This window comes from Lolium perenne, chromosome 1, assembly GCF_019359855.2.
Source record: "Lolium perenne isolate Kyuss_39 chromosome 1, Kyuss_2.0, whole genome shotgun sequence".
Lineage (NCBI taxonomy): Eukaryota > Viridiplantae > Streptophyta > Magnoliopsida > Poales > Poaceae > Lolium > Lolium perenne.
Genome location: NC_067244.2, coordinates 6,807,314 through 6,821,145, shown reverse-complemented (window position 1 = coordinate 6,821,145; position 13,832 = coordinate 6,807,314). Strand labels below are relative to the sequence as shown.

Genomic DNA, 13,832 nt, shown 5'->3' with positions numbered 1-13,832 from the left:
ATGTCGTGCGCTAAGGTCTGGCAATGCACGGATACACGGATAATATAGTATAAAAATGAAAGAGGGAAAATGTTCGGACACTTCCAATTGATTGAAGTCGAAAGAGATATATGACGATGGCCCGTCCCAATCGGGTGATGACGGCGACCGTATGGTATTTTGAAGCCTAGCCGTTATTTTATGCATTCTTGGACCAGTTAGCTTTTTCTCTGTACAAAAATCGGAAGAAGAAGGAATCAAGGAAACATATAAGTCCACCACTGGTAGACATCGACGTGCGACGAGCTGCGAGGACCGATCGAGAGATGCCAGCACCATGGAACAGCATGGATCCGGTGGCCACGGTTGCCCAGATCGTTGGCGTGGACGCGTACGGGCTGATCAAGATGATCGTGCAGCGGGCGGAGACGGTCCAGCGCAACAGGTACGAGTGCCGGCAGCTGGCGAACCACGCGGAGACGATGGGCGACGTCCTGCGCCAGGTGCTGAGGGAGCACCCGGAGATCGACGGCATGGTGGGGAAGCTGGAGGCGACGCTCCGGGAGGCCTGCGTGCTCGTCTCCTCCTGCCAGGCGAGCAGCTACTTCCGCCGCTTCGTCCGCAGCGGCAAGCAGGCCCAGCAGTTCCAGCGAATCAAGGACAAGATCGACTTCTACCTCCAGCTCTTCCCGGTCATCAGCCACATCGACACCACGCGCCGCCTCAAGATACTCCTCGACGGCGTCGAGTCACCTCAAACTCAGGTAATAACTGTCATGTAAACCCTCCCCATCTCTCAACTAGTTTTAATTTGTCTCACTCTTGTCAAACATGCATCTGTGTATGCAGAACATGCCGCGATCCCCGTCCAACCATTCGGGTCCTCTTGCATCACGGTCAGTTATCCTACTTTCTAAGTAACTTTTGCTTTACTAGTTCAATTTGTCTTCAAGGATCGGTAGTTACCCACTAAAAAGTACACAGCCATTTTTTTTTTTAGTTTTGAACAGACATGATCCATCCTCTCAGATAGCTGCTATACTCAAAATTTGGGTCACTCATAGGTAGGCCCCACATCTAATGCCCATGTGTCAGGGATCCAAAAGGAAGAATGGACTACCTAAGGGGATCCCCGTTGTACGTTTTGAACATGCGGGATTGTATGGACTGTACCACTGGCGGAGCTCTGTTGTGGCCAAACTGGGCTGTTGCCCGCCCAGCTCAGCCCAAAACATTGAAGAGCCAGAGAAAATTTAAGCTGGCATGGAGTCCTACCGAACGTTCGCAATTGTGCGGTGTTCGGATGAAAATCTGAAACATACGTCTAGCTTGCGACCCAAACCCAACATTTGAATTCAAATATGCGACATTGTTGTACCTTCGGTGCTACACATTAACATTTAAATTTAAAACTGCATTAAATAGACTAGTGGGCAATATCTCCCACGGTCTACCCCTAGCCCCTGCCACGAGCTACTGACTTCACCTGGTGCCTGAGCCTGGCCTTCCTCTCAGCCTTCACGTACAACCCCCTGAGCTATGCATGGCGCATATGTACGGATAATAACACTAACAAACTGCTTCATTTTCATCCGTCCAATGGTCTGCTTGTTGATCGGACGGCTCGCAGCCCCATAGGTAAGTACCCCCGTGGGTATCCACTTATTTCCTTTATTCAACGGCCATCGATCCTTTGTTCTTATTAGACTCTAACATTGAATAGAGTGTTCCACAGGTAAACACGTATAGGACACTATACCATCCAAAGTCGATTAAAGAAATTAATAGCTAGCAATTTCTTTTCTTCATGTTCTAAAATCAAAGGTTCACTAAATAATTCTTATTATTTGTTTTAATCATCTATTTGTGAACATTTGTTCATGATTGCAGGTCTATTATCAACAAAGATGACTCATATAAAAGACCTCATGCCAAAACTGAGAGTTTTGCAATGGATATGGTTGCAGGTACCGCTATTACTCTAAATGATTTCTATTAGCAATAAGAAAGTGCGACATTCTGGGCATAGGACATGATATGATTGATTGGATACTCATATAAAAAAGATGAATCTTTTTTTGGAAACTCATTTCCAAACAACTTCTAGGTTAAGGGTGCTTGACTGGAATAACTTGAGCATATGTGATTGACTGAGAAGTTGACCCCTCGGGTAACGGCTGCCAGCCCTAGAGTGGTTGCGGTGTTACAAAAAGAATACCTCTAAAGTTAAGCTTCCACCAACATTGTCTACCTGCAAAATTATGACAAATCCATGCGAATCCTAAGAAAGTCTATTTTCGTTCCTTTCTAGTTGCTTACATTATATATCCTTGTGAATGGCAAGAAAGTCCATTTTTTTAACATTCTAGTTGCTAGCATTTTCCATGTGAATCCGGCCTAAGAAAGTCTATCTTTCTTCCAATCTGGTGCTATCATTATCCCTGCGAATCCTAAGGAAATCTATTTTGTTCGAACATTATCCTTGTGAATCCTAAGGAAGCCTCTTTTTGTTCGATTCTAATTTCTAACAAACAAAAATTCATATGAAATGTTTTCACATATATACTACAAGATAACCCACACAGAGTGTTACTATATATTTGGTTGACAAGTTCTTGAAGAACTGAAAGATTGAAAGAGATTCACAGTTGTATATAGATTGGGCAAACAACACATACATGATTCACCTCTTGTTAAAATGTTCTAGTCCATGCCCTTTTCTAGGGCCCATTGGTGGTAACGGCTACTAGACATTGGAGAAATTGGCGGTAAGTTTGACATGGGTATGTCTGTGGATACCTAAATGAAGGTTATACAACTTGGCAGTGAGTTTAACATGGTGGTGCCCCTTGAGCCTTCATATAGAGGTTAGAGAACTTGCCGGTGGGTATAACATTGTGGTGTCTCTGAAGCTCTCATATAGAGGTTAGAGAACTTGGAGCTCACATATAGAGGTTGGAGAAGTTGCTGGTGAGTTTATCATGGTGATGTCCCTCACTATTAGAGAATAGGACATCAGTGGCGTTGCGTTTTGAAGTTGGTGGAGTTCAGTACACCTCCTACTTGCGGCATGGCGTGGCCACGTCACCATTACTGGAAACAAGTAGTGGCATTAACACTCCACACCACTATTCAAAATAAGCTATTAGTGGTCTTCCACTTCGTTGTGGCAGGCTGGCAGCACAATTCTCGTTTTGCAAAAATTATATAAATAAAACAAAACTGTGAACTAAATCACGAATTGCAGCAAGCAAATATTTATATATATATAAGGGTTCAAACCAATAGAAGGATAATTGTTCACCACATCCAAAAAGTAAGATGCATACAAAGTACTTATTTACTTATAAAAGTAGACATCACTAATTGACGATGAACACAAAGATGAAGTGCAGGTTGGGCCTCCTGGTGGTGTTTATTGTCATGACAAGAGCTTGTCCCGCCTGTAGACCTTCTTCGCCCAAGTGGAAGTCCCTCCACAACTCCTTCGTGAAGGATAAACCACCATCTGGGTCTTTCTTGAATGCAACGGTGCTAACAGGACCAGCTGCAGGACGCACTCCAGCTAAGCGTTGATCACATATTAGTGACATTGACACAAACAACTTCTTCAGAAATTTCTAAGATGCCTCCATTTATGCAAAACAAATATAGATAAATGTAGTCAAGAAGACCATCACAAAGCATGGAGGAATTCGTGAAAGAGGTTGAGGAACATACCATAATGTTCTTGACAAAGTTGGACTTTGTCAAACGAATCGCAATTGGCACACCATAAAAAAAAATTTGGTAGGTTGTAGGATATCCAAGAGGCAGTATTTTTCTTCGTCGGTGAGGTTGGATCTTTGGGCAATTATAGTAGACTCAAATGGGTCTTCCTCGCCACCACTGATATAGACAACACTTATCTTCAGAGTGTCGCCTCTCAAATAAAAACAACATCTTCTACCTCGCTGTCGAACGAGAGCCTCGTGTGGCAAGGGACAATATGCACACACAAAAAAGAATACGCTATATAAATGATTAAAACCCTACAAGCACCCAAAAAAACGTTACAATGTATGAGTATCAATAATAGGTATTGTTGCATCCTTGAAGGCCCGAGACATGTTGATGGAGAACAGTTTTCCGATTAATAAGCTACCGACGCAATCGCTCTTGCATGTCTAACATGGCACCATAACCTACATGACACAAATCAGCGGTGATTTGAGTATTAGGGGCTGATGATTCTAGAGCTACGGCGGTGACCTTAGTGCAAATCTTGGGAAAGAGTTCTAACTCGGGCCTATAAGGTCGGCGATTGAGTGCAAGGGCTATGGTAGCGATCTGAATGTGAATCCTAAAAAAAAGTTCTAATGAGGCTGGTGAGTGCATAGCGCAGAGCTACGGTGGTGACCTGAATGCAAATCCTAAAAATAGTACGAAAACTCTAATCAAACGAGAGGGGGGCATCGGGACAAAAAAATTGAATCTTAAGTTGGTGGGGAAGTAGGGTGGTGGTACTCACCCACTACGGAGGAGCCGGACGAGTCAAAATCGTGAAGGCAGTGGCGTCTAGGCACCAACGATCCCGAGGATGCGGCGGTGGCGTCTGAGTCAGGAAGAGGAGGCTGCGGCACTCGCGAAGTGTGGGAGAGAACGCAAGAGGATAGATTGATAATAGCAGAGGAGAGTGTGTTTGGTGGTGCTATTACATTCTGACGGTGGCATGCTGGGTCCCACATAATGGTGGCATTACTTTCCGAACCCAACGCTACGAGTAGGCAATTAATGATGGTGATCAAAAATTTGCAATGTGTGTGTTATTAACAGTAGTGTTGCACAAATAAAATGCACCACTAATTATATGACCCGCTAAGCATATTTGATATCTCTACTGGAAACCTCATATAGAGGTAAGAGAACGCGTCGGTGAGTTTATAATGGTGATGTCCCTGGAGCCCTTATATGCACGTTAGAGAACTTGAAAGTGAGTTTAACATGGTAATGCCCGTGGATCCCTCTATGTTATCTGCCCCTTTTAAAAAGAAGTCACCTTCAACTCTAAATGTCCATCACAGTGACATGGTGCGGTGACATTGAAGAGATTTCCCACGGCATACTTATCCTTCCAGAAAGTGGTCAATCTTGTAGGTGTTTTCTCCCAGCAGTACAAGGACTTGAAAATCTATCCCATAGGGCCGGCCTGAATTGGACTTCCTTTCTGTAAGGAAACGTTCCTTGCATAGATGAATCCAAAAGAGGTCATTGGGTGCGGAGACAATTTTCGTTTGCTTGAAGCCCCATAGTACATGCCGGATCTATCCTTGTTTGGCATCAGATGTGTTGCACAGTTGTAGGTGAACTTAACAAGGGACAAACATTCTTCCTGCATCGACCAATTTCTTCATGAGCAAGAATCGGAGTAGATTGGACATGAATCGGTTGAAAATCTATGTTTGCCACATCAATTTGTGTGGCGTGCTTTGGAATAGAGAATATTCACTCCTAACTTGCACCAGTAATGTCATCCGCAAAAAAACTTGCACCAGCAATGTCATCCAAAAGTATCTTAGAAACTTGATGTTGTAGCAGAGTCGATAGTCCTGGGTACTCCATAAATCCTCATGATTTCCTTGAAAACAAGTCAGTAATATGTTAGGTATTGTCGCTCTAGTGCCATAGGATAAATGTTCTAGTTTGGAGAATTTATTAACAACAACAAAATCTAAAACTTGTTAATGTTTAATTTCTAGGATACCCAACTACAAATTCATGGTAATATCCTTGCGAGGCACACTAAGAAATGGAAAAATGGCGTAGAGACCATGTAGTTTAGTTTGGACTTGCTTTGTGGCAAGTAATGCACGATTTAACGTGTCATTAAGTGTACACCATCAGAACCCTACAAAAGTAGGAAACATGGACATGGCTCGGGGATGCAGAGTTTGTTAGCTCAAAATAGGAAAACCTCATGCGGATAATAGTGCTCCCAACCCTAGTTATCTTTGTAATGTGCCAAAGGAATACCAAAGTAGGATCAAAATAACAAAACTCATCCACACATTCAACATCCAGCACTTTAACTTCATGAAGGTTAAAATGGGTCATCTTGTTGGAAAGAGGATCCAACAAAATATTTTGTGTCCCTATTTTTACTTTACTTCATAAGGGAAAGGCTCAATGAATTCTAACCCATTTCGTGTGCCTACAATTCAAGTTGGTTTGTCCGTTGAGATAATGTAAGAACTGATAACGGAGATTTTTTTTTCCAAGGATGTTATTGGCAAACCTCAAGCACCTCAGATGGTTTAACTTAGTTGACCGACATTGATTTTCTCACTATAGTATGTTACAAGCATACCACCTTCCATAAGAACCATCTATGCCGATTCCACTAGTACCACAATTTTTTTATTAGTTTTAGTGGAATCTATAAGGAAAAGTTGATGTACCTCAGGTAAGGGTTTGTTAGCTCTTGAAAAGCATGTCATATGATTCTCCCCCACAGAAAGGAAACATTTTCCTAGTAAGAACATTCAGGGGTGATGCAATGGTAGTAAAATACTTAACAAATTGCGATAAAAATAAAACCCATCGAAGTTTTTTACTTGACTCACATAAGTAGGGTTTGCAAAATTCTTAATCGCGTAGATTTATATTCATCAACTTCAATGCCATGATAGGACACATCAAATACAAAAAAGTAAGTATTGTTTTTGTGCAAAAGGTGCATTTCTCAAATAGCATTTAATCTCCTTCCATGGCACTGGTAGAATTTTATTAACATGATACGTTTGGTCATATATTGATTTTATATAAAATAGTATGTCATCAATGCAACCCCACAAGACGTTTCCCAGCAAAACAGATCAAAAATCTATTCATCTAGCACATAAAGCTACTAGGAGCACTGGAAAAAATAAAATACATAACAAGCTACCCATAAAGACCAAACTTGGTTTAGAAAGCTGTTTTCCACACTAGTTATTTTAATCTAGCTCAATACAATTACCACGGGAATTTTTTATCGGGGGCCTTAGTTCTTTTAATATATAAATTATACGTATAGAAATGTAGTATATCTGAAAATGTCATAAACTAATATGTAGACTCAAATAAAAAGCTCCATAGAACCCACTATGGGGTATCCAGTATCTGACAGTGAAGTATATTCAGAACTAATAAGGTGGTATAGTTTATTCATTTATATGGTATATTTGAACATAAGAGTACGTACACCTAGGAGTACATAGTCATTTTCCTATGTTTTTTATGCATCCGAATGGTAATGCCTTTACATTATTACGAAAAATATTTTCATATAGGATTCTATTTCTTGAGCATGACCCCCACGTATAAGGTCTAACATGTGATATTCATAGGAGTGCATTTTTATAATAATAAATATTCGTGACTACTATTAATAAATAATGGGTGTGTATCTAATAACTATGTTCACATTGTTACATGTTTTAATACATCATTATAATGCATCGAATTACTTGACAAAATCCCATATATCATTGTGCAGTTGACATAGTCAAGGAAGTGAGATCATCAACAAGAAGAGATGATGATGGCCATCAATTGATAAACACCGACGATATTACCGGTAAGAATATCCACATCTATTGACCAGGGGTGTGTTCATGCTAATATCAAAATGTTTGCATCACAAAACTATAGTAGTTAATATTTTATATCTTCCTTTTTTAATCTCTTGTTTCAGAATAAGTATTAAAAATAATTAGAAACTATTTAATACTTCCAGTAATTGTAAGATCCTATAGTATTTTGTCTCATTAAGGTAGAATTAGAACTTGTGCATTTGCATTCATGCATATGAAAAGGCGGGGATATTTGTTTTTTTAATAAGGGGCAAGGAGATCAGGGTTTCTCACTACTTGATGATACAGAGTCATCGGTGTGATGGATTTCTGCATGACTTTTTCTTATTTTGGAGTTATGGGATAGAATTTAAAATTATGATATAAACATAAAGGAGTCAATTTCTCAAACTAAAACATCATATATAACCATATGATCAAATCAAATATATCCTTTGAATTCAAAAAGGAGTTTGAATCTTATATTCAAATTGAATTCAATAATTACAAAAGTAGGTCAAGTATACATGGTAAAACTGAATAAAATTATGGATTCCATAGAAGAAAATATTCTTTATTACAAGGATAATAATTTTCCATGCTGTCTTAAATGTTAAAAAGGATAAATTACAAATAGAAATATACAAGTCATGCACTAATCTTGATCTTGATCTTCTATTTCTTCATACCTGCAAAATAGAGAGAAATAAAAAAAAAGAAACATTTGTGTTGGTGTTATAATGTTTGTCTCACAATGGGTGACATATATTGTTTGTTATTGAAAGTTAGAATGGGAATCAAAAGTTGTTTTGATATATAGTTAGTACTTAGAGGGATTTCAATTTGTTTAAGGTGATGAAAATGGTTGATTGGATCATGAAAAATAACAAATGGATAATTGGATCATGTTGCATTAATTTGAAGGCAACCATCCGCAAACGCATCACTGATATGATCCAGGATTCAAAGGGGCGGACACAACTTTTTTATGATCTAGTTGAGCTGGACAACATAGTCAATTTACCCAACAAATTATCCCTCTTTTCTATTTAGCAACCTTTGAATAAAGCTCATAAGTTTTCTTAATTGAATCCATGTGAGCATTGAAGGCCACTATAGTTATAAAGGCAACATTTGATTTAAGCATGTGCATCGGGTCTGACCTAACCACTTGGGCTAGGCCGATGGGGGTTGCAGTGGGTCACCAGTGGGCCCAAGGCCAACTTTCTCAAATTTTATCTATTCCTACTTAAAAATAGAGAGAAAATACGTAAATACAAAGTAATTGTAAAGAATTTTATTTATAAGAGTAAACATTAATTATGTGCATAAATAAAATTAGAAAAACACATAAAATGATAAAATGCAATTATTCATTGGTAGGAGTAAAGATTTTAAATGTGTTTATTATAAGAAGTTTAATGCAAGAAATAATAAACTGGATATTTGAAATACGATATTACGCAAAACTTACTTTTCAATATCTAATATTAATTTAGACATGATTCTTATTTACAAGAGGTGAAGTTTCATTCATTTAAATTAATAAACTGTATTACTCTTAAATGAATCGAGTATCAATATTCCAAAAATTGGTGGAAATTGTATAATAATTCAAGATTGATATATTTTATAAAACCTAAAGTGGGGTTAAATGAGAATTTAAACTTAAATGCACAAAAACTAGTATGCACAATAACATGAACCCAACTATTCAAACAACATCATTATGAATGCAACTTTCAGAACCCGAGGTGTGTAGGACCAAGTCAAAGATCTAACCCACATTATCTAAAAGTTTCAAAGCAAGTTCATTACATGTTCTACTTCAAGTACTTTTATTAAGTTACTTTGAATGTATCTATACTATTTTACTACCTGCATTGAAATGAACTCCTACTTTCATACAAGTATGAATGGACTATGTGGTGTGCATAGAACTAGAAATGAATCTCGATGGTAGAGGTTCCACTGTATCGGGTATATTCAAATAGTACTAAGAACAAATGTTGGCAGCTTCCTGCGCCATATAGATAGTGTTTACTATGTCCCATTGTGGGGTGAGAAAGTCAGAAGTATTTTTTTCCTTTCTTATATCCTTGGACGACTACGCCATTATGGGTCAAAGCGGTGCCAAGTGAAGTTGCTACGCGTATACATCCCCATCTTGGAGCAAGATGATGCTACTAGTGTGTCCGCAAAGGTAATGGGGATAATTGAGGGCTAGCTCGACATATATGGTCGAGGGCTATTATCACATTATAATTGCGTGGATATGTGGGGTCACAAGAAAGGACTTGGCATGGCTTGGAAAACTTAGATCGAGCCATATCGCACCAAAGAATTATGGAAAGTGAAACAAGATAAAAAACGCTTGTGGTTAAACTAGTGCACCTCTATTAAGTACTCCCTTCGGCTCACCTTCTCCATTCTCTCCTATTTCACGTCTCCTCCTCCTTCTTCCTCCCTCCGGCCCAACTTCTCCCTTCTCTCCTCTTTCACTTCCTCTCCTCCTCCTGCTCCTCCTTCTTGCTTCCTCCGGCCACCTCCTCCGACATCTTCCTTCCTCCGGCGAGCACCTCCTCAAGCTACTCACTGGTGACCACCTCCAGTGAGCTATTCCGCGACCACCACCTCTACCTCCTTCATGTGCGACACCCACAGTGACTACCACGACCACGGTGATGAACACGACGATGGAGATGCATCTCCCATGGCCACGACCTAGATCTAGATCTAGATCAACTTTTTTGAATTCTAGGAAAAATACAACCGGCGCACCACGACTGGTGCGCCGATAATAAGAGAGCTACCGCCGGCGCGCCGGTTGGTGCGCTGCGATAACCGGCTAACACCAGCACACACACATGTGCGCCGGCGATAGGGAAATTAGGTGCACCAGCGGTAGGGTTTTCCCTAGTTGTGAGACCTAGACCCTTTAGAATAGTGTAGACCTGGGCAACCAGCCGTACATAGTTTATTAATTAGTTGATGAGCTTTTATGCTAATAATCTTAGTTGTTCCGAGGAGGATCTTGATGACTTCGCAATCTTTTGGCTTGTATTATAAAGTGTGTAATATTGGACATGGGTGTTTCTGTTGTACCATTCCGCGGGATGTAACATTTGCGGAACGATGTTCGGGAGTGTTATATCAATGTTTTGCGCAGTGCAACATGTCATGATGTGGAGGGTGAGCACAACAAGACATGTTTAAATGCCATGTATAAGAAAGTGAAAGCTCACATACTTAGTTTGGAGGTTTCTATTTATTAGGAGTGCTAGGAGTTTCACTAATTCTATGAAGAAATTTTTGGTAACTTATCAGAATATATCCTCTATTACATGTTCTTGTTCTCTTATTATCCATCTTTTTAATGAAATACCCCATTTCTACAGCACGATGGTTTTCTTTGTTTGGATTTTCTTCATTGGCAAATGCAACAAGTAACTTTTCAGGGGTATACAAGATTGGTGAGGGTGGATTTGGTCGTGTTTATAAGGTAATCATACATTTTTGTTGTTACAACACTAACTAGAGATGTATAACCACAAAATCAATTTGAAGAAGGGCATACCAAGAAGATATCAGCCATACTAGGCTTCTGATGATACTATTAACCAAATTGAAACGGTGGTAATAGTGATGTTTTTTGGGTATAAAATTTTAGTTAGATTCATGTTGTATAATTGAGAATGTTGGAAAAATCAACTTAAAAAGAAACATCTCTTGGTATCATCCCTATTAATTTACCAGGGACAACTTCATGGTCTTCAAGTTGCTATCAAGAGATGCTTCGTGGAATCTAGCCCAGAGCGTTTGTCGGACTTCGAAAATGAGATTAAGTTCATTCCGAAGCTTCAGCACAGGAACATCGTGAAGCTTCAGGGATACTGCATTCATCGAAAAGAAAGGATCCTAGTTTATGAGTACATGATAAACAAGAGCCTCGACAAATTCATATTTGGTATGTCGTCGCAAACTCTAAATCTTCATTGGATCGCATATATATACATAGTTACAGTACACATAGATATTCAACTTTCTATTTGTTTCATCTACGTACTAACCTTTTTCGAAAAAAATCTACGTACTAACAAGTAACAGCCCATGCTTCTGAAGTGAGAGCATGAGACGCTCACGGAGAGTTTGCTACACTAGCCGGGTGCTCCTGTTTTGCCATAGGGTGACTTAGTGAGGCTCCCGGTGCTTTTTAGCTGATGGGTGTTTGTTTCTATTTTTAGGGCACAGGCTCCGACGACATGTTTTTTCACCCATTGTCGGATTTGTAGGTGTTGTGTGGTGGCTTTGAGTTTTGCAATGTATGCCTTGGCCGTATGCATTACTTTGATGATGAGGCTGGGACTCCGTTCTCCCATTCCCCCTTTCGAAAAAAAAAATCAATCTGTTAAACATTCACATTTCAGGAACGAGAAACAGGGGGTCTCTAAGCTGGGATAGGCTGTTCGCGATAATTGAAGGTATAGCTCAGGGAGTCGTTTATCTTCACTTGCACTCAGGGCTAGATATTATCCACAGGGATCTCAAGCCCAGCAATATCTTGTTGGATTCTCAAATGAATCCCAAGATTTCTGATTTTGGCACAGCAAGAGCGTGTCCTCCCGACAAGAGTCACAAGGCAGACGTGATTGCAGGAACACGGTAAGAAGTTGGATTTACATATTTATGTTTATTATATGTCCGCGTGTACATTAATTAACAAGCAACATAACTTTTCCAGTGGTTACATGGCTCCCGAATATTCGAATAAAGGTGTTTTCTCAGGCAAGACGGACGTGTTTAGCTTTGGCAGCCTGCTTCTTGAGATGCTAACTGGAAAAAGGAATTGCACGTCATATTCGATCAGGGAAAGGAGTTACTTGAGCCTTCATGAATATGTAAGTTGACCAATGCATCCTTAGGGCATTGGCCAATGCATAGCCCCATGGGTGTTCTTGCAGCTTTATCTTGATTCGGGTGATCCAAATTAGGTTCGAATAAGGAGGTAGCCTCTTCATCAGGAGGCAGCCTCTTAAGCCATAAAGTGAAAAGTGAATGAAAATATGAGAGAGAAAGAGAAAAGCCAAATCAGCTTTTGAGAGAAAGACATATTATGGGACCATAACATGGCATGCATATGTCAAAAGTTTTATCCATGTCTAGTTGGACAGCTGCCTCCATTGCTCATGCCCTTAGTCTCTACAAGGAGGCTCTAATTTGATTCTCACGGGAAAACTCCTGTGTGTCAGTCTGATGGGCGGTGCCAGGATAATAAAACCCTAATTAGCCACAACACCAATCTTTTCCTTGCGCTTTCTCGAGGGCATCGATAGGGGTTTCTTTCTTGTGGCTTTTCGTGCTATTCATGGGAACCTAAATACTCGAGTATAATTTTTTGTGATTTCTAGTCCACTGATTTGACTGAACTGCACGATATGTTCTATACGTAAGGTGGAAATGCCTACCATGAAAAGCAGATATTTATATGACAATCTTAGGATAACATTTTCATGTGGTCCGTGCAGGCATGGGACATGGTATTCATGGAGAAGGCAGTGGAAAATCTGGTTCACCCTTCGCTATGTGACGAGAATCCTCGCCGAATGAAGCAAATGACGAGGTGCGCGCACATAGCTCTGTTATGCGTCCAGGAGGACCCAGCTGACCGGCCATCTATGTGGGATGTCGTTCTTGTGCTCAACGGAGCAGCAGGCGCAGGTCTGAAGACGCCGAAGAAGCCAGCCCGCCATTACGGCGGCAAACCAAGATTTGGGGACCTTCTGAGGGAAACCCGAGACCGGTCCAAAAAGACCACCACTATTGTCCTGCGATAGATGATCCAGCTAGGGTGTTCTTTTACCAGTACTAATTTCATTTTCCTTGCATTTAATATGTTTTCTAGAGAGCTGCTCAGGGACTTCAAAATTAATCTGTTTTGTTTGATACAATTATTAGTTTGTACATATTTACATGTGGAAGTTGCGAGGGTCTCGAGATATATATGGTGTTTGCTCATGTTGTCAACTCTGTTCCAGCATGACAACTGCATATGGTGTTTGCTCATGAGCGAAGCATGATCTATAATCACTACCATTTAGAAATTGTAATGCACACAATAATACATCCCGCAAGGCTTCATCATATGCAACTAAAATGGACAAAGACTGCTTTCATGCAACCAGTCCAGCCTTAATTAGATATTGCTAAGTAGTTCGTCAACACATAACTTAGTTCACTACTTGATCCATTACATAAATGACG

The 13,832-nt window shown here is 40.1% G+C and overlaps 2 protein-coding genes across 2 annotated transcripts; both read left to right on the top strand.

Moving 5' to 3' along the window:
- Positions 1-268: 268 nt before the first annotated feature.
- LOC139831247 (cell number regulator 13-like) lies at positions 269-900 on the top strand. The gene is made up of 2 exons (XM_071820577.1): positions 269-743; positions 829-900. Exons 1-2 carry the CDS (start codon positions 306-308, stop codon positions 898-900), a joined length of 510 nt encoding a protein of 169 aa, XP_071676678.1. The 5' UTR covers positions 269-305.
- Positions 901-1,242: 342 nt separating this feature from the next.
- Positions 1,243-13,477, top strand: LOC127316253 (G-type lectin S-receptor-like serine/threonine-protein kinase CES101). The gene is made up of 7 exons (XM_071820576.1): positions 1,243-1,259; positions 1,870-1,946; positions 10,970-11,073; positions 11,292-11,538; positions 11,999-12,233; positions 12,313-12,469; positions 13,097-13,477. The coding sequence occupies exons 1-7, from the start codon at positions 1,243-1,245 to the stop codon at positions 13,403-13,405; spliced, it is 1,146 nt and encodes a 381-aa protein (XP_071676677.1). The 3' UTR covers positions 13,406-13,477.
- Positions 13,478-13,832: the final 355 nt, after the last annotated feature.

What these genes read in the sequence shown, in the direction of transcription:
- LOC139831247 (XM_071820577.1), top strand. Translation starts at nt 306, where the DNA reads ATGCCAGCACCATGGAACAGCATGGATCCGGTGGCCACGGTTGCCCAG. An exon ending in TCGAGTCACCTCAAACTCAG is followed by an intron (nt 744 to 828) that starts GTAATAACTGTC and finishes CTGTGTATGCAG; the next exon opens with AACATGCCGCGATCCCCGTC.
- LOC127316253 (XM_071820576.1), top strand. An exon ending in GACGTGATTGCAGGAACACG is followed by an intron (nt 12,234 to 12,312) that starts GTAAGAAGTTGG and finishes TAACTTTTCCAG; the next exon opens with TGGTTACATGGCTCCCGAAT. An exon ending in ACTTGAGCCTTCATGAATAT is followed by an intron (nt 12,470 to 13,096) that starts GTAAGTTGACCA and finishes TGGTCCGTGCAG; the next exon opens with GCATGGGACATGGTATTCAT.